General features: G+C 35.9%; 1 protein-coding gene across 1 annotated transcript in view; it reads right to left on the reverse strand.

The window, feature by feature from the left end:
- GLCCI1 (glucocorticoid induced 1) overlaps positions 1 to 22035 on the reverse strand; it is a 113310-nt gene that overhangs the window by 63832 nt on the left and 27443 nt on the right. Inside the window, exon 3 of the mRNA XM_012558299.1 lies at positions 10218 to 10369. Coding sequence (XP_012413753.1) covers positions 10218 to 10369 — 152 coding nt within the window. The remainder of the gene's footprint in view (positions 1 to 10217; positions 10370 to 22035) is intronic.

Here is a 22035-nt window from a genome sequence, read left to right on the forward strand (position 1 = left end):
AAGTGAGAATAACAGCACAATTAGAAGAGCGTAGTCAATGTCACTTAAATGTGTATGTAAAAAAATTTTTGAAATGGCGTATCTTTGGCTATGTGTACTTTCACCAAAAAAAAAAAAAAAAAGTTGAGAATTTAGAGGGTTAAAATGTTGTGGGGTTGTTAACCAATGTCATAAAACAGCATGTGTGTTACTGTTACCTGAGAAATTATCTGTTCTGTAAGCCTTCACCTGAAGTACAATAAAATATTAAAAAAGAAAAAAAAATTATGCTGAGTGAAATAAGTCAGACACAAAAGGACACTTACCGTATGATCCCACGTACATGAAATATTTAGAACAGCTCATTACATAAAGACAAAAGGTTATTAGTGGTTACCAGGGGCTAGAGGAAAGTAGAGAGGGACGAGTTAATGCTGAAGGGGCACTGAGTGTCTGGGATGATGAAAAACTCTGGGAAATGTATAGCGGTGACGGTAACACAACATGGTGAATATAATTAACATTACTGAACTGTAGACTTAAAAATGGTTAAAATGGCAAACTTTTTGTTATATGTATTTTACCACAATAAAACAAACAAAAAACAAAAGGGGAAAAATAAAATAGGGGAGAGAGGTGGGAAGAAAGGAAGTCTCCCTTTCTAGCTCTGCAGGAGAAAGATGTGGCAACCTGCTTCCGTAAAGATTACAGCCTTGAAAACTCTATGCGGCAGTACTACTCTGTCCTGTAGGGTCGCTATGAATCGGAATAGACTCGACGACAGTGGGTTTGGGTTTTTTTTTCACCTAGCTGTGAATTAACAGTGCCAATGCCAATATCCAAACATTCACCAGTCCTTTCCTCCCTGTTAGTAAATGTTAATAGTAATTAGCAATTACTGATATTACTATTAACAGTAAATGTGGAAGTCACTGTTCATAGCATTAGTGCAATTTAATCCTTACAACAATCCTATGAGGTAGGCACTATTATAATATTCCATTTACAAGTGAGGAAACTGTGGCACAGAGTTAAAGTAATTTGTCCAAAATCACAAAGCTAGAAAATGTTGGGAGTCAAGATTCAAAACCAAGCAGTCTTAATCCAGAACGAGAGTCCTTAAACAATGAAAACAGTTCACAATATTAATTTATATCATGAAGGGTGAAATTGAGGGAAAAAATATTAATCAAGACAGGGAGGAATTCTATAATAATAAAGAATACCAACTATGAATATGATACAATTGACATAAATGTTTAAACATCAATGTTATTAAGGTATATAAGGCAATGAATGTTGGAAATAGACATCAACAGATATTTTAACTCAAAACTGTCAGCTTGTGACAGAACAAGCAGACATAAATGAGGCCACAGAGAAACTGAATACAATTAATACGGTTGAATTGATACATACTGAATTCCTTATCTAAAAGTAAAGACTATACCTTATTTTAGGAGAAAGACCTGGCAATCTACTCCTGTAAAGATTACAGCCTAGGAAGCCCTATGGGGCAGTTCTACTTTGTCACATGGGGTCACTATAAGTTGAAAATCAACTCGACATCACCTAGCAAGCATACCTTATTTTTAAATATCCATGAAGCATTAACAAAAAGGATTATATTTTATTGTTAGTTGCAGTCAAGTGGATTCTAACTCATGGTGACCCCCACATGAGCAGAGCAGAACTGCTCTATAGGGTTTCTAAGGCTGTGGCTTTTCAGAAGCAGGTTGCTAGGTCTGTCTTCCGAGACAACTCGGGGGAGGTTCAAACCACCAATCTTCTGGCTAGCAGTCAAGCACTTAACCATTTGTGACACCCAGGAAAGGAGTATATATTAGGCCTCAAATAAAACTTCAATAAAGTCCTCAAAAAAGATTCCTATAGACCACATACTCTAATACAATAAAACTATAAATTAAATTTTTACTAGGAAAAGAAACTTCAACCACTTAGAAATTAAAAACCAAAATAACAAAAGGCTCCCATGTTAAAAGGGATATCAAGACTGAAATTTCATAATATCTTAAAAATATGAAAAATGTAAACATTATATACCAGTCAAACCTGAGCTCAGAGGCATGATTTTGGCAAAAACAGATTACCAAACAACAAGAAGTATTAGAAACAAATTAAGCATTCATCACCAGACTCTAGAAAAAGAATATACAATATATACTCCAAGAAGGCAGATGAAATGATAAAGTCAGAAGGCAGTGAATTAGAAAAGCGTAGAAAGTTAAATAAGTGCTATACCTTTAATTTTTAATACTATATAACCTGATAAATTAAATCACACAAATTACAAATATGCAACATTAAAAACAAGAAAAGAGAAATAACCACAGATAGAGAATTAAAAGAATTATATAAGAATGCTTTATAAAATTCTATGCAAATACACTGAAAAGCAAGATGAAATCAATTATTTTCTAGGAAAGCAAGTTATTAAAATCGAACCACAACAACAAAAAACAGAAACCAAAAGAGACCAAGAATCATGGAAAAAACTGAGAAGATTTTCTAAAGAGCTACAATTCAAAAAGACACTAGGATAGTTAGTTTCATAGGTAAATTCTTTCAGATCCAAATAACAGATGATACAGATGATATTTATACCAAGCCAGAGCATAGAGGAAGGAAATCTCACAAAATCTTTTTATGAAGCAAGTATAACACTAATCTGATGATTACACTGGGAAATAGAAAAAAAATTGCAAATCTCATTTCTGAATACTGAAACAAATATCATAAAAATATACTAACAAACACTTCATTTGACACCATATTATTTTCTTAAAACTCCATAAACCAACGGTATTTATTCCAGAAATGTAATGCCAATCCAAATATTAAGTAAGCTATTAAAGAAATTTATCACATTATAGGTTATGGGTCAAAACAACATATTTACTTCAATATATGATGAAGAAGCATTCCGCATGTAAAGACACACTCCTGTTTAGAACACGAAAAACCATTAGTACAATAAGCATATATGCTTGAGGTAAGCAAAACACATTTCATAGTCAAAAGTCAATATATAATGTCCAAAGAGAAAACTAGATACATTCATTCTCATTAGAGTCAAGAACAGGGGCAGGGCACTCACTACCACAACCATTACTTAACATGGCTAATCAATACAATTCCAAGAGAGAACATATAAAGAGGGACAATGCGTAAGAGGGATAAATAATGGAAAGGAGGTAGAATTATTATTTGTACACTCATATATCTGGAAAGCCAAACGAAGTTATGTGAAAAAATATTAAAAACAAGAGAATTCAAATTAAAAATATCATACAAACAAAAGTATAAAGATCCTAATCACAACAGCAATTAAAAAAGATAAATACAGATATAAGTCTAACAGGAAATATGCTGATCCTATATGAAGGAAGTTTAAAAATACACCTGAAGGATAAAGACTATCTGAATAAATAAAAATATATACCCTTTCTTGGATAAGACAATATGGCAAAGTTGACAATTCCACATAAATTAGTATTTAATTACAATCCAAAACAATGCAAGAATTTGACAAAATAACTCTAAAATTAACAAAAGTAAACATGAAAGATTAGACAGGAACATTCTACAATAAACGCAATGAGCAGAACTAGTCATACAAACTATTAAATTGGTTACCAAGTAACAATAATTAAAACAATTAAAAACTATCTCTTGACTGTAAACTCTTCTTATCACCTGACCTCCAGTTCTTGGGATATAAGCCTGTAGAAGTCTGTAGCCTGCCACCTAACCTATAGATTTTGGATTCGCCACCCTCACAACCCTTTGAGCCAGCAGAGGCCTCCAGCCTGTGACCTGACCTCCAGATTTCAGGTTCATCAGCCCTTCAACCATGTGAGCCAGCAGAAGTCTTCAGTCTGTTGCCTGATCCATGGATTTGGGACTTGCCAGCCCCCACAAATGCATGAGCCATTTTCTCAAAATAGCATGAGCCATTTCCTGGAAGTAAAATTTCTCTAATGTATTTTTACGCGTGGTCCATGTTTGTTTGCCAATCGCGTCCTCCCCCTGGCAAGGTATTTTTGTAAGTGTACTATGCTAATTTTTTTTTAACAGCAACATGTAAAAAAAAAATAAAAAACTGGCATGGGCGCTTATGAAAATACCTCATGGGGGGAGGGCGTGGTTGGCAAACAAACACAGAAGGTGCATGTTATTTGCATAAAAATACGGTATATATATCTATATATGCTTCACTGGTTTTGTTCCTCTAGACAGCCCAGACTAAGACGTTGGGCACAAAAAGACATCAATAGTATAAAACACAAACAGTCCACAAAGACTCTAGCATCTACTTCAAAAAAATCAGCCACTGAAAACCCTATGGAGCACAGTTCTACTCTGATGCATATGTGGTCACCATGAGTTGAATCAACTCGATGGCAACTGAACTTGATGGCAACTGGTTTGATATGTACACCGCCAAGTGTCCCTACGAGAACTGAGAAACACAGAGATTTTAAAAGATATTATAATAGGATGCTGACTTTAGGAGATGTCTGAAGTAGCAGTTCTGTGTTTAGGTAAGCGACTTTTTTCTTTTCAAAGTTATATGTAAAAAGAATTAAACTGATAATTTTATTAGACTATAAATCTAATCTAAAACATTTTAGATCTTTGTTTTAAAAAGAAGAAAGAAGATGACAGTGGTTAATGTTAGAACTGCAATACATTCATTTGTGGAAAGCCTGTTAACTGGCATCAGCTGTAGAAGCAAACTACCGTCAAGTTTTCTAGTTTAATAGAAATATCAGAAGAGGCGACTTGTTGAGGCTGAGGTAGTAGCCTATTCCAGATGCTGCTTCAGATAGACTACGTGCATACAAAAAGTTGCCTCTAATTGTACCAGAAAAAGTAAACATCAAAGAAAGGTATAACAGGCCACACAAAACCAAGGCATTGTAAGAAACAATAATAAACTATAACGACTTTGTTTAAAAAAAAGAAAAACACTCAAAATATGATTAAAAGAATGACAAAATTATGGTCCTTCTTAGTACTCAGTACTAGTTTCACTTCCTAGTATTCAGTATTTTTCCTTCATTCTATTATGGTGTTGATTTCATGTATAAAATTCAATCTTTTGAGAACTTCTAATTGAGAAAATATACTATGCTTTAAAAAGGCCTATAAAAACCTGTTAAAGGTGTTATATTGCATGTCAATCTGTATAGATAAAATTATACTATGGTACACCAATGAACCCTGAAGTCCCAATGGCTTAAAACTACAAGGGTTCCTTTCTTGCTCTTACTACATGTACATAATGGGTAAGAAGGCTTTGCTTGTCACTGTCACTTAGGGACCCAAATGGACAGAGAACTGGTGAACACTTCTAGTTCCCCCTTGTCAGAGGGAAAAATAATTCAGCTAAGCGTGCACCAGCTCTTTAAAGCTTCTTCCCAAAGCAAATCTCATAGCATGCTCAACTTAAGTGGGCAGAGAAGTATAATCCTATCCTATGCCAGAATACGAATATTTGTGAACATCCCTAACCACTACTAGACCTTGAAGTCAGAGAAAACACCTTTGATATCTGCTGTATACTAGTCTTTTATTGTTTGACCACTTTAAAAACCAAAAAAACCCATGTCTGTTGCCGTAGAGATGATTCTGAGTCATAGCAACCCTTTAGGACAGAGCAAAACTGCCCCATAGGGTTTCCCAGGCTGTAATCTTTACAGAAGCAGACTGCCAAATCTTTCTCTCATGGAGCGGCTGGTGGGTTTGAACCACCAACCTTTCAGTTACCAGACAAGCACTCAACCACTGCACCACCAAGGCTCTTTTTGACTTTACAAAGATTATATATAGTATTACCTTCCCATTTAAGAATATAACCATGCACAGAGCTGAAAAACTGTTACTAGACTATGGGGTGAAACTGAGGGACTTCTATCTAATTACAGTAACCATAAGTTCAATTTTAAGAGTTGCTAATAAATTTTTGTTTAAAAAAGTTCATGTCTGCCAAGACTAAAATAATAAACTAACTCAATTTCCCCAAAGAATTTTTAGTTTTTCTTTCCACTAAACAGATTATTCTAATAAACTGGCAATGATACATTTCTTCATTTGTCTTAAAAATGTGCAGCTCTTTTAATTATCAGAATAAATGTGCAAATGTAATAATCAGGTTTCATTAAATTTACAGAAAAGAAAACTGAAACTTCAGTCACACAGCAGTTAATACAGGTGCTAACATTTTATTAAGAAAGTTTTCAAATATATGGAAAAGTTGAAAAAACCTGCTCAGTGAATATCCATAAAGCCAATATCTAGAGTTTATATTTAACATTTTTCTATACTTGCTTCATTGCATTATCTATCCATCTATTCATCGATCCATCTTGTTTTTGATTCACTGCGAAGTTGCAGACAGCACTATACTTTAGCCCTGAACACAACACTAGAGTTTGATATGTTTGTTATGGTCTATGTTTTTAAAGTAAAAGTTATACAGTAAAATGCACAAATGTTATGTGTACACTTGGATAAGTTCTGAAAAATGCATTCATCCATGTAACCAAGATATACAACATTTATCATATACAACATCTCCACTGTTCTACAAAGTTCCCCTCAAGGCGATCTGAACATAAGATTTGTCTCCAAGTCCATAATCTTTTTCACAACACTATATACCTTTTATTTAAAGGTCTAAAGTATAAATATACTAACAACATTAAGAATTTTATTTTTAGTCCTCAGTAATTAGGGTATTTGAAATATGGAAATTTGAAAAGAAGATACTGGTGCACCCTCCACCAAGACCAGACAGCCTACTTGTTTAATATCTGTAGCAAGTTGACTGTATAGCCTCCCCTCGACCAACTCACACTAAATAAATTAAAAACTACTTTTCTTCCCTCCACAAGAGTTCAAGAGTTAATCCAGGAAGAATGGATGTGGCTAGGAAAACCATCTCATGTGTTCATCTCTTGTATTTTCAATTAAACGAACAGATCTCTGGGGCAAGACCATTTCTTATGCTTGTAAGCCAAGCACTAGATTAAGTACTATATGCATAGTGGTTGCTGTGGGGCACTAGGGGAGCAGGAGAAAAAAACAAAAGCTTTGTTATCAGACAGACATGGGTTCAAATGTTTTCTTACTTAGAAAACTAGCTATGTAACAAATTACTTAACTTCTCTAAGCCTCAGTACATTATCTGTAGAATGAGGTCTATATTTTGGCTTACTTTCAACTCTAAGTTATCTTAAAGAAATGACCTAAACCCAGACCCAGTCAAGAGGCCACTACCCTGGACTTCAAGCTTTAGGGGGACTGGTCCTCTTCCAGCCACACCCTTTTGACATTGGAGTCAAAAAGACATACAAACCATGAGCCCATGCCCCTGCCACAGACTATGCTCTGGGTAATCTACCCGTTACCATCGAGTCGATTCCAACTGATAGCGACCCTAGACCCAAGAATTCCCTACCCAAATTGCAGCAAGCCTGATTTCCAAGGTTTGCAAGGATCTATCCCTGGGTCCTTGTTCCTAAGGAGTTGTAGGAAGAGCTTGAATGTGAAGACACGGGTGTTCGCACATATGTGTAAAGCTGCCATTCAAAGTATTGGATGGAGTGTGAGTAGCAAGAGTAGGGGAGTAAGGGTGAGAAGATGGGGTGGGCTTCGCCAATGTGGACGCATTCTGGCATGTAACTCTGAAGAATCCAATTCTCACCTGGTCTTACAGGTCCATAAGGAGGACAAAATATATCTTATTTAATGGTCTGTTCGTTTGACTTATATGGTACATATATAGTACGTGAGTCTTCATTTGTGCTTGCCCCAGATCTTGCAAATGTTACAAGTGGGACTGTCTACATTTACTTCTAATGACACATATCTATGTACCACTTGTCACATTCTCTTTCAAATATTATATTTAATCATACAATATTTTGAGTTAGATGTCATTAATCCCACTGCATAGATACAGAAACAGACATGCTTAAGAAACCTATCTAATGTCATTTTCTTCAATGTCCACATCACTCTTTTCATAACTCTTAAATATCTGGGTTTCCTCCTCTGCCATATCATCAATAATGTATCCTACAAAACAAGGTAAAGTGTCCCTATTTCCTAAATCCAGTTCTTATTCTCCATGACTTCTCTACAGCATCTGATAATGTCAACCATTTCCCCCTTCTTAGAACAGTTTTTCTCCTTTGGCTTCTAAGGCTGCACTATTCCAGTTCTTCTCCTGACCTTTTGCTTTTTCTCACATTTTTTCTGAAGGATTAACAAGCTAATGTTTGTGGATACTGTCAGGACAGAGCACATGTCCAATAAATGTTAGAATTTTTTTTTTTAAATATAAAAAGCAGCATAAAAAGAATAGCTGCCATTTTTAGTTCAGTGGTACAGTGTCAATTCTGTAATATATATTGCACTAAAAAAAACAAAAACCAAACCCGTTGCCGTCCAGTCGATTCCGACTCATAGCAACCCCAAAGGACAAAGTAGGACTGCTTCCATAGGGTTTCCAAGGAGTAACTGGTGGATTCGAACTGCCAATCTTTCGGTTAGCAGCCGAGTTCTTAACCACTGCACCATCAGGGCTCCTATACTGTACTACGTGATATACATAATTATATATGAAATACATACGTGTGTGTGTGTGTGTGTGTGCGTGTGTGTGTGTATAATTCCTTTTATCGTAACAACCCCATTTTAATAACTGAAACCCAGATTGGTTAACGGATTGACCTGTGATAGAAACCTGGCTCCAATCTTTTCTAGCTTTATGACCCTGGATAAGTCACTTAACTTCCCTGAGCTTTTCTCTCCCCATCTCTGTAATTTATAATGTTCTTGTAAGAATAAAATGAAACACAGGATATAAAACGCACAGCATATGGCACATATTCAATCAATGTTATCTCCCTCCTCCTCTTATTGTTTCCAGATGAACAGTTTTCTCTCCACCTTGTGTGCATTTCCAAAAATTACGCCCTTTAGTTGCATGACCTTCTCTCTTTACACTCTGTATCTACATTATATCATATCTGCGAATATAACTCCTCCAGAAAGATGCCTCTGAGTTATCTGTGTCCCCATCTCCCTCTAAAACTCCAGGACCATATCTCCAAGTTTTGCTAGTTATTTCTACTTCAGCAACCCACTGCTTGCCATTTCAAACTGATCCTCTTCCTCACAGAACTAAGAATGGAAAGCAAAAGGCCGGGGGCATAAAATATTTATAAAGGTAGACTGAATAAGATGAATAACAAAGGAGCTACTTTCACAGTTTCAAGCTTGTCCAAGAATATAACAAAAATTGAGAAGCAAACTTGTCATAGACCATATCTAAAATTCTCTCTCCCTTTTCTCTTTTTTCTTTAGACATGAAATGCTAATCTTTCCATTTCCCTAACCCACCTGGCCCAAAATGGTTTCTCCTTCCTTTGAATTCCCTCTTGTTTAAATGTTCTGTTCATCATCTAATTATACACTATCTCGTATTAACAATTTTTATAAATTTATATCTTATTTTCCTACCTATACTGTAAGTTCTTTAAGGCCCAATGCCATCTCTTTTATTTTTAGTATTCTTCATACTGTCAATAAATATTGACTATTTACTGTTAAAAGATACGGCCAAGAACTCAGATAATCATGAATAAAGATGTTCTCAATTTTTGTTTTTTCCTGACATAGGAGAAAAAGCTTTTCAAATCAAAAGCTTAGGGATCCTTCCACAAAAAGAGAAGGTGTGACAAACAGTAAATTTTTCTCTCTCTAAGTTCTTAGTCTTGGCTTTAAACACACACAAAAAAAGTCCTTTAACATAAATGTTCTCAGCCATGTGCTAAGAGTTTATAAATTATTTTCAAGAACTGCACAAACTTTTCTTCAAAATATACTTATTTTGTAATATGGTTACCAGTCATTATATTATTTCTATTGGAAAGCTATTCTAAAAATAACAAAAAAGTCTCTGAAACCATGTATTATTAACTGATGTGCTATTTATTATATTTTAAATAGTTTTAAGACCTTTAAAAGCCAGATAACAAAAAATAATTACTCTAGAGCTTAGTAAAAGAAACGGCCTTCTTTGGTTGAATGAATCTATTATATTTCAAATTTGTGAAAAATACTTTTCTTCTTTAAATTACATTTACTGTGATCCAAACAAAGACTGCGCAGTAATAACAGTGATTTTGATTGGCTTATTTTACCTGAGTAGCTTTATCTTTCATGCATGAAGGGTAGTGAACATGAGGATCCCGTGGCCACTGTCCTGTGAGGTAAGGTCCTGTTATCGTATCCAAAGAAGAGGTTCGCCTTATTGTACTAGAGGTTCGAACTTGCTGGGATTTTGGCCTGTCCACTATAAAATGTAAAAAAAAATAATAATTTAGATTAGTCATTTATGAGTAAGGTTAATGTTAAAATTATTTGAACTTCAGTTATGAGAATGCCATCATGTCAAGTTTCTCTACAATATATATTTACCCTAATAGCCCTCTTTTATGATCTGATGAAAGTTACAGATCTGCTCCCAAGGAAAATGCACAAACTGAAAAACCAAGCCCGTTGTCACTGAGTCGATTCTGACTCATAGTGACCCTACAGGGCAGAGCAGAACTGCCCCACAAGGTTTCCAGGGAGTGGCTGGTAGATTCGAACTGTTGACCTTTTGGTTAGCAGCCAAGCTCTTAACCACTGCGCCACCAGGGCTTAAGAAAATATATACACATACTAAATCTTGCATAAGGCTTCATCATGTCTCACCTGGACTGCACCCATCTCAACTAAATCTTACAGTGCCACCCACTTGCTAAAAATATTAGTGGTTATTCAATGTCTTCAGCTTAAACTCCATATTATTTAATATGATATAAAAAGCTTTCCCAATTTGGCTTCCATATACCTCAATTTTAAATTTCTTGCTATCAGCTGCCTCTGAGTCAATTCTGACTAACGGGCACCCCATGTGTGTCAGAGTGGAACTGTGCTCCATAGGGTTTTCAATGACTGATTTGTTGGAACCAGAGCACCAAACCTTCTTCCAAGGCATCTCTGGGTGGACTCAAATCTGCAACCTTTTGGTTAGCAGCTACACACATTAATTGTCTGTACCACCCCGGGACTCCTTAGTCTCTTGGTACTCCCCCATAAGTCCATGCTAACTACAAAGTGCCACACAAACTACTTGCAGTTTCCCAAATGCTAAAGGCGTCCTCTCCGCCTCTGTATATTCCATTATTTCCTAAGCCTAGAACTCTCTCCTCCCTTGTTCACTTGACAAACTCTTATTTATCTTCAAGACCAGCTCAGGTGTTACAATGCCTCATTGAAACCTTCCCCAATGCCCTTCTTTCATCCTCTCCTTCCTCCTCTGGCTGAGATATACACACACTCCTCTACTTTCATGGCTTCTCTCTTTCCCCCCATCAGAACGTAAGTTCCAAGAGTGTATGAACACTTCTGACAAACTGAAAAAGAGTTAACGCTCAATACATTCTTAATGAATTTATTCACAACTACACAAAGTAATGTATATAATGAAGCTTGTATTTAATTCAGCTTCCTCAGTTATGGATAAAGAATCTGAAGCTCAGAGAGACTGTCAATTTTCCAGCGAAACAGAGTTGTTAACATACAACAGAGGTAAAAAGGCTTGAAAATCTCCAAGCATTCTACACAGTTCAATCCATCTACTACAACAATCTATTTCTCCTCTCTGTATGGGTACCATAGATACTGTTAAAAACTAAAATTATCATACTAAACTTATATAAGAAACTACAGACAATTTTCCCTATATAATATCCCAAGAAATTTACTACTAATGTGAATCCTATAACAGAATCCAATGGATTTCAAATTCACAAGGCTCAGAGTCTTATTCAGAGTTGTATCCCTTACCAAGCAAAATGCCTTGCACATCACAGAGGGTGAAGAAACATTTATTATTGAATGCTGTCTTTTAAACTACCTTCCTGAAACCAGAAAACACAATGAGTTGTTTACCAGAAAAACAAAAGAAAATTCAATACTCTGATGTTATCATATTACCTATATATCTTGCAACTGCAGTTTTGATTTCTTCTTTGACCCAAGAATTGTTAGAGAAGACTTGAAAATTACCAAAGTTCCTCCCTATCTTTATTACTTAGTTCTAATTTACTGCACTATAGGTAAAGAATCTACTATGACTTCTAATCTTTGGAATTACCTGAAGTTTTCTTTATGGCCAAAAATATGATCAAGTTTTTATAAACATTTCATGACTCATGGAGAAGATATGATTTTAGTAGATAAACTAAATAAAAATATAGACTATAGGAATAAGAATTATCAGCTTGACCTGTCCAACACTTAAAGAAGTACACTAAAATCTCTAAGCTATTACTGAGTTCTAACAATTCTCTTCATTACTTATAATTTTTTAATATTTATATTTTAGTTCTGTATAACTTGGTACACAGATTCATGGAATCATCATTATGGCTCATATGCCTATCATTATAATCTGTCCCACTGATTATGCTTTACCTTCATTTTAAACTTTATCAAACTGAGTATCATTTGGGCTTTCTTTCTGTTATAATTTGCCTGAAATTCCTATCCTTCCATTTTCAAGTTTTTTGAATCGTTTTGTTTTATGCATATCTCTTGTACATAATATATAAATTAGACTTAAAAAAAAAAAACTTTGTAGTAGCCTTATTTTAAAGAGTGAGTTTATCCCACTTATATTTATTGTTATCACAAATTTTATTTTGTCATTTTTTTCCTTATTTTATGCTTCCTTGCTATTTGTTTTCGATATTTTACTGTTTGTTTCTTCTTTTCCCTTCTCCCTACCTCATCACAGGTAATTTCAAAGATATGTAGCCTATTTTTTAATTCTACTTCTAGAGGTTATTTCTATTAATTCTTTTAAATATTTTTTCTGATTATAAAAGCAGTACCGATTCATTTTAGCAATTTTAGAAAATTCAGAAACTTAACATGTTCCCCATATTTTCATTTTCACAGATTTGTTTAAAATTTTAAAAAATTACTTCAGATTCCCTCTATTAAAAAGAAACAGAAGACAAAAAAAAATTACCCCTTGAATGACAAAGCCAATATTTATAGCAGTTGATGCCTAAATGAAAGCCTACATAAAGGTCAGCTATAACTAGAAAAATGAAAAGCCATTATATGTGAAAAGCTTGTGCCTTCTTGAGCATAAACTGCTTACAATTATTTCTAAAGTGTATGTAGTCTACACTCAGCCGTTAAAACTCCTTTTAACTTGTTAAGTAACCAATAGGGACCATTTAATGTTTTATAATAAGTATATGAACAATCAATAAATGAGCTCATTGGTCTATATAATACCATATTCTAATCTATAAAGCAACATCATGATAAACAGAGAAAACATTGAACTTGTCAAGGATTTCACTTTACTTAGATCCTGTCTTAGTCATCTAGTGCCTCTATAACAGGAATACCATACGTGGATGGCTTTAACAAGGAGAAATTTATTTTCTCATAGTCTGGTAGGCTAGAAGTCCAAATTCAGGGCATAAGCTCCAGGGGAAGGCTTTCTCTCTGTTGGCTCTGGAGGAAGGTCCTTGTCATTGATCTTCCCCTGGACTAGGAGCTTCTCCGTGAAGGAACCCTGGGTCCAAAGGACTCACTCTGCTCCCGGCACTGCTTTCTGGTATGAGGCTTATGAGGCTCCCCTGCTCTGCTTGCTTCCCTTTCCTTTGATCTCTTGTAAGATAAAAGGTGGTGCAGGCCACATCCCAGGGAAACTCCCTTTACACTGTATCAGGGAAGTGACCTGAACAAGGATGTTACATCTCACCCTAATACTCTTTAACCACAGGCAGAGATTATGATTTATAACACAAAGGAGAATCACAAAATGGAAGACAACCACACAATTCTGGGACTCATGCCTAACCAAGTTGACACATATTTCTGGGGGACACAATCCAATCCATGACATTCTACCATTGTATTCTCGGTGTTTATATGTGATCACTCCCATAATGGGATCTGCTGTGAGTAGCCGATCAGTTGAAAGAAAGTTTCCTTGGGAAAAGGACTGCATTCAGATATAAGCAGAAGTTCTGCCTTTTTGCTCACTCTGGATCCTCCTGTTGGTCTGACCGCCAGTTCTTGGGACTTGAGCTATCAGCTTATCTGTGGATCTTGGGATTCCTCGATCTTCATAGCCCCTGAGCGGTGCCCTGCTCTCTGACCTGCCAATCTTGGGTTCGCCAGCCACTGCAGCTATGTGAATCAGGAGAAGCCTCTATCCTAATCCACAGACTTGGGATGTTCCAGCCTCTACAAGCATGTGAGCTGTTTCTTTGATATAAATCTATCTATGTACATATTTATACGCTTTACTGGTTTTGCTTCTCTAGAGAACCCAGCCTAAGACAGATCCACAATCAATGCCCATGGAAGCAGCAGTCAAGAGATCAAATGATTACTGCACTGGGAAAACCTGCTGCAAAAGACCTCTTTAAAGTGTTAAAAAGCAAAGAGGTCACTCTGAGGACTAAGGTGCACCTGACCCAAGCCATGGTATTTTCAATCGCCTTTATGCATGCAAAAGCTGGACAATGATTAAGAAAGACTGAAGAATGGCTGCTTTTGAATTATGTTGGTGAAGAATACTGAATATACCATGGATTGCCAGAAGAATGAACAAATCTGTCTTGGAAGACGTACAGCCAGAATGCTCCTTAGAAGCAGGGATGGCAAGACTTTGTCTCATACACTTTGGACATGTTATAGGAGGGACCGGTCCCTGGAGCAGGACATCATGCTTAGTAAAATAGAGGGTCAGCAAAAAAGATCCACATTGAGACAGATTGACACAGTGGCTGCAACAATGGGCTCAAACATAGCAACAACTGTGGGGATAGCGCAAGACTGGGCAGTGTTTCACTCTGTTCTACACAGGGACGCTAGGAGTCGGAACTGAGTTGAGGGCACTTAAGAACAATAATGATCTATAAACCAAAACAAACCAAACCCACTGCTGCCTAGTTGAGTCTGACTCACAGCGACCCTATAGGACAGAGTAAACTGTCCCATAGGGTCTTCAAGGCTGTAAATCTTTACAGAAAAGGACTGCCACATCTTTCTCTCGTGGAGCAGGCGGTGGGTTCAAACAGCTGACGTTTTGGTTAGCAGCTGAGCATTTAACCACTGTGTCCCCCAGGGCTCCCTATTCTGATCTACAGTAATTAATTTTTCTTGTATTGTATTTTAATCACTGGACATTTAAACTGAGTACTCTTATAGGTAAAAATATAAGCACAGAGTAACATGCATAGTTATTTACTTATAAATCAGATATGTACTATCTTACTACTATTACATTTATTATAAAGGATAAAATAGAAACTTACACATATGATATAAAAAAATAAAAATAATAGATATGGTTTTTTTTCCCTGTACCTCACTGGTGGTGGCCTTACTAACTTCAATTTGAGGACCACTGGGATAAGGCACCAGAAATCAGGTGCTGAATTAGACTTACAGATTGGCTAGTTAGTTTTGTCTAATTCTGTAACTATAATCCTAATGCTTATTTGTGTAAAAATGGACAGAGAAAGCACCACATATCACCAATAGAAGAAATAAAATATTTGTCTTAAAAAGAGAGAATAAGTTAGGACAACAGTGTCCACATCTCGTTATAAAATTCACTCCATCGTCATAATTTTTTTTTAAATTAAAGTATATGAGGTAAATATACTTAAAAGCCTGTATTTCAAATATACTTTAAAAGAAAGATTTCACACTTCACACTAAGAGCATTTCAAAGATATGGAGCAGTTAGTGTTTCCAACATAAATTATCTGAAGGGTAAAATGCTGAATAGGCCTAAAAATTAGTAATGATAGTACTCTCCAAAAATATGGTCAGTCACAGTAACTCCATTTATCAAATATCACTAGGGCTTAGACTTATTATAAACAGTGTAATTCAATTACAACATGTTGACTTGTTTATAGTATCCAAACTATCATGCCCGTGAGCTAGTTTTAGATAGCTTCAACCTCTAAGCCTTGACTCCTCCAAATTTTCATTTATTTAATTTGTAGTATTATCTCCCACCAATTCAGTTTTTACATTTTAGTGCATTAAGGAAAGTCAATACTGGTTTTGCATTATTTATCTATTCAGTACAATAAATTGTTCCTGTTTCATTGTTATAGTCGTGATTAAAGTGTATATTTAGTTTTGAATTCAGCGATCCCAATACTTTGCTACTAATTATTACGAAATTATGTCAATTCAGGTAGATAAGACAAGGACACCTTATCAACTAGAAATCCATGTTAGTAGAGTCAAACAGCCTTTGAATTAGTGTACAATAATACCTTGAATAACTTAATAAAATTGCTCAAAGGGAATGTTCAATTATATATATGTAAATTATGAAAGAAAATCAAATAAATACACATCATTATTACTTAAACTGAATAGGCATCAGGAAAACAGTTTCTTCATAAGCGGAGAAACCAAATCTACCTAAAGTCTGTTAGTTCATAATCATTATTACTAACCAAAACCTGCTGCATGACTACTATACGAAAAGCACCATTCCACATACCAAGGGGAATTACAAACTAAGTTTCAGGCTCTTTCCCTATCTGCAAGGAGTTTACATTCTGGTTGGGGGAAATAGGATATATATTAATTAAACTATGCTATAAAACAGTATATGCATGGCATATGCATGCCAATGAAGGGTAGGCAGCAAGGCAAAATATAAACTAGGCAGCAGACAGCCAGAAGGATGTTCTATAGTTACACCAAGGGAAACCTTCAAAGAGTACTAAAAATCCTGCCATTCCGCTGAGCAGTCTCACTGCTAACATCTCCCTCTTAAATATTTGAGGGTAAAATAAAGAATAACTACTGTATATAAATTCAGCAACCAAAATATGACAGTTAAAAAAATCATATCTATTATAAAATGGAGCCCTTCAGCTACTAACCAAAAAGTTGGAGGTCTGAATCCTTGAAAGACAGGCCTGGCGATTTATTCACGAAAAATCAGCCACTGAAAACCCTACGGAGTTCTACTCTGACACACAGAGTCGCCATGAGTCAGAATTGACTCAGTGGCAACTGGTTAATGTAACTGGTTCATTCATTATTAACATAGTGAGTGACTGTTTTTCTAAATTCCGTATTATCCTGATTGTTAGGGCTAGGAAATGATCATTCACAGTGGTAGTCTGTAAAAAAGCCTTCCCATTACATCAATCTATAGATTGTGCTTTTCCTTCCTCTGAATAAGAGCCACATGGAGGCAGCAGTTGGTAGGCCTGGGACTCCTCTGGGGTACCTTACTGAGGACTACACAAAAATAATTCTTGCTCTGTAGCACCCAACTGGAATTCTACTTTAAAGTGATAACAGTGAAGTAGGTTTAAAAATAAGAAGCTATGTTAGATAACTGAATCTGAACAGCAAACAAGGGACTGTTCTAAACAGGAAAAAAAAAAAAAGGTTAAAATCTAACTGCCCAGTAATGTAATATGATGTCAAATTAATTTGCTTCCCATAACAATTTTTTATTTAATGGCAATGTTTGCAAACATGAGGCCTCAAAAAGCTAATCCAGAGTGGAAAGTTAAGTGGAATGTCTACAAGTTAAAAAAAAAGAAAAAAAAAAGAACATTAGAAACTTTAAGGGCTGTAGCTACCGGGGAATATGAAACAAGCCAACATCTTCCAAACTACCCTTTGTTGTTGTTGTTAGCTGCCAATAAATCGGCCCCAGGCTCACGATGACCCCGTGTACAACAGGATAAGACCATTGTGATCCACAGGTTTTCACTGGCTGTTTTTTCAGAAGTAGAACACCAGGCCTTTCTTCCTCATCTGTCTTAGTCTGGAAGCTCTGCTGAAACCTGCTCAGCATCATAGCAATTCACAAGCCTCCACTGACAGACAGGTGGTGGCTGCACATGAGGTACACTGGCTGGAGCCAGGTCTCCTGTATGGAAGAAGATAATTCTACACTGAACCACCATTGTGTTGTTAGTTGCTATCCAGTCAGTTCCGACTCAGGGTGACCCCGTGTGTGCAGAACAGAACTACTCCATAGGAATTTCAAGGCTGTAACTTTTCGGAAGCAGATCGCCAGGCCTGTCTTTCAAGAAGCCTCTGAGTGAGTCTGAACTGCCAACTTTGCAGCTAGTAGTCAAGTACTTTACTGTTTGTGTCACCCAAGAACTCCTTAACTACCATCAAACCAAAAAGCAAACAAACCAAACCCACTGCTGTCACGTCAGTTCTGACTCATAGCAACGGTATAGGACAGAGTAGAACTACCCCATAGGGTGTCCAAGGGTGTAATTCTTACGGAAGCAGACTGCCACATCTTTCTTCCGTGGAGCAGCTGGTGGGTTCAAACTGCCAACCTTTAGGTTAGCAGCCAAGTACTTTAACCACAGTGCCACCAGGACTCCCTGAACAACCATTAACAAATGGTAAAAAAAGCTGCAAGATTTTTGAGTGACATAACTAACACAATAACAAAGTGCTCACATTTTTTTCTTGGACTTAACACACCCCAACACTTTTTATCCTACATTTAGTCTCCATAAACAAATAAAACTTGTTAGTTTTTTGTGTTTAGCTCTTAACGAATGATTATTAGCCACCACAGCTTTACAATTACATTGGTTACACAAGCAAAGCACATCTAAACTTAGAGCATTTAAATAACAATTTACTTAAACCTTCTGAAAAGGCTTTTGCTCCTTCAACTATTGTGTAAAGACTGTAGCAGCATGAAACTTTGCTGTCACCACCAAGAATCAACTGCTTCTTACTTTATTGAAAATCCATTGACAGCAATTATAAAGAATCTTCCCTAATCGTGGAAGGCCATATAGTTCGCAAAATGCTTAAAAATCACTAGCTATTAATACCAAATTTTCCAGTTCTTTACTACAAACGAATCATATTAATCAACAGCTCTGTGTATATAAATACCACATTAACAATGCTAACTAACAGTATCAAAGCACACACACACACACACACATATAAAGCATTTTGTCTGAATTTACCCTCATAAAGTATGTGTATCCTTTTCATCCCATGACAGTCAAAACTAAAAACTAAACCTGTTGCTGTCTAGTCGATTCTGACTCATAGCGACCCTAGAGGAAAGAGTAGAACTGACCATGGTGTTTCCTAGGAGCGACTGGTGGATTCAAACTGCCGGCCTTTTGGTTAGCAGCCAAGCTCTTAACCACTGCACCACCAGAGCTCCACAGATGTAGAGCAAAAATAATGTTTACTAGCTAACCTCATGTTCAAAATGAAGTCAACAATACATAATACATAAATATATGTGTGTGCATATGTGCATGTATGCATGTATGTGGGTATGCATGTGTGTACACGTGTGCATGAATGCATTACACAGCACTGATTAGAAGAACGTCAAAGGGAAAACTGGTAATGCTTTCAGCTGCTACAATGTCAACATCTGGGCATGTCTAATAAGTAAAAGAACTGCCTTTCTAATATTTCACTTGGAAATAAGATCTTGGGAGATCCTAAAATATAAAAGCACAAGGCCCTCAGCCTTAGATGAACTAAGCAATGGATTCCAAGGATGTGATTCTGTCATGCGGTGGTCTGAATAAGGATCACCAGGGAGCTTGTTAAAAATGCAAGTTACTAGGTCCTACTCCCAGAGATTCTGATTAAGTAGGTGTGGGGCAGAACCAAGAATCAACATATTTTTTAAACTAAACCAGACTGACTCAGCTTTCTCACCAGGTTTGGGAACCACTGAAGTACTAGAGCAGTGTTTCTCAAAGTGTGGGACATTTACTAAAAATGCTGATATCTGGGCCCAATTGCTTATCAACAATGTGAGACTCTTTAGGAGTGAGACCAAGAAAACTGAATTTTTAATGAGTATCTCAGATGACTCTAATACTAATAAAAGCTTAAGAACCAATGTCTGGAGGATTGGGACTAGACCTTTAGAATTGCAGATGTTAAAAAAAAAATCATTTTCTGACAATAATCTGCTCCATTTAGAGGCACTAAAAGTTCAACTACACATCCAAGAACACATCCTGCTGCAAAAAAATTTTTTTTTAAAAAAAATCAACTACCTCTTTGAAATCTGCAACTAGCAGCTAACTTCTGGAATCTAATAAATTTAACATGTACTCATTGCCTTCAAAAAACATCACTTTCTAAACTGGGTGCTGGCCATGACAATAAGAACCTTCAAACATAAATACAGAGCACTCTAGGAAGAATGCTTAAGAGCACAGGAAAAATGAGATAACGAAGTTCACTATATCTTCTTTTGAAAAAGACCCCCCACCCAACCAAGGCATTGTGCATGCAAATGAAAGAGCTACAATAAAAGTTACTTCCTGAAAACGTAAGGAAGTCTGAAAAAATGTATTAAGTAGGTTCCCTAATGAAAGTGTCAGAACAAAATTAAATCAAAGATTGCACTAATATATAAACAAAATGTTACTTAGACTTTAATAATTGATTTAATGAAAGAATTTAAGCCTGAGTGTGAAAATATTACAATATTTTTTAGCTAGTTTATAAAACAAACTTTATCTTTAACAGATACTCAACGAGTTTTTCATGTCTAACTTAACTCATGCATATTACTTCAATCTTCATCATCCAAATTATAATAACAAATTCACTGAGCAGAACATGAATACAAAACTTAAAGCCGCTTTTTTCAACTTCGAAATATTCTGAAATGACAGAGCTCCTAATATAGCTGATATCAAGAATAGAGATAAATAAATATTGGTGGGGAATTTTCCTGCTATTGGTACCTGAGATTGAAGGTAAATTTGCTAAAGCTCTATTTTAACAGAGATCTGCTTCAGTATTTCATAATGAGAGCTACTACCATGAAATCTATAATTTTAAATTTATTATCACTACCAAAATTATAAGTAAATTTCTCATTGCCTTACATTTATAGAGAATTATTTTAAAAATAAATATATAAAAGAAATGTTAATAACTGGATAACTAAGAATAAAAAAAGTGGAAAGAAAGCTGGTATGACTCTCAACTCAATCTAATGTAGATTAATATTTATCATATAGTAGAATTATTACTAGACTTAGTTTTCCAAAGTCAGCATAGTCTGGGCACCTTCACCAATGGCCTATGGGTCTTTATTCCTTGACGTATGAAAATATGAAAAGTTAGCCAAATACGTGTGCCACATAAAATAAAACTGCCAAATTCAAATGAACTTCAGATAAGAGACAAGACATTAGATCTGAATATGCTACCTGCAATAGAACCAAAGGGCAAAAACGGAAGCCCTCTCAGTGTGAGAAGATTCTGAAAGAGTAATCAGCTAACTCTGGAATCCTGCCACAGAAGCAATCTAGAAAACATGCAGAAATGACCATATGGCTGCTCTGCAGAAATCTGGAAAGGAACCAATCAAGATGCTGACAAGAGAAACAAACATGCTTCTGACCAAATGAGGCCTGACACAGCCCTGTAATCTGAAGCCCATCAGAAAAACAATTTGAAAATGCAGTCGGGCAGCCATTTAGGCATAGTTCTCTAGGTTACAGCTCTCTCAATTAAGTTTGTGTCAAATGAAACACAAGTTGAGATAAGATACTCGGAGGGTGCCTTCAGCCTGTTTTCAAAGAAAACTCAAGGGAGTATCTTTTTTGTATCTAAGTTGTAAGAAAACTTCACTAAGATGGCCACGAAACCTGGTGACAAGCACTGGAAGAATATACAACAAATTACAGTGGAGTTCTGATATCTAGAATACACCTTCAAAGAAACTACATATACAGCAGTGAGACACTAAAGATTTTTTTAAGTTTGCTTTTTCTGGTGGCAGAATAATACTCCTTTAAGAAACTTTGGCAAAGTAGTTATTAGAAGAGCTTCGAACAGATTCTATTAATGGAGATTCCAAACATCTAAAATCTGTTATGAATAAATGGTTCAAACTTCAAAGAA

The sequence above is a fragment of the Trichechus manatus genome, unplaced genomic scaffold (assembly GCF_000243295.1).
Source record: "Trichechus manatus latirostris isolate Lorelei unplaced genomic scaffold, TriManLat1.0 scaffold00156, whole genome shotgun sequence".
In the NCBI taxonomy this organism is placed as follows: domain Eukaryota; kingdom Metazoa; phylum Chordata; class Mammalia; order Sirenia; family Trichechidae; genus Trichechus; species Trichechus manatus.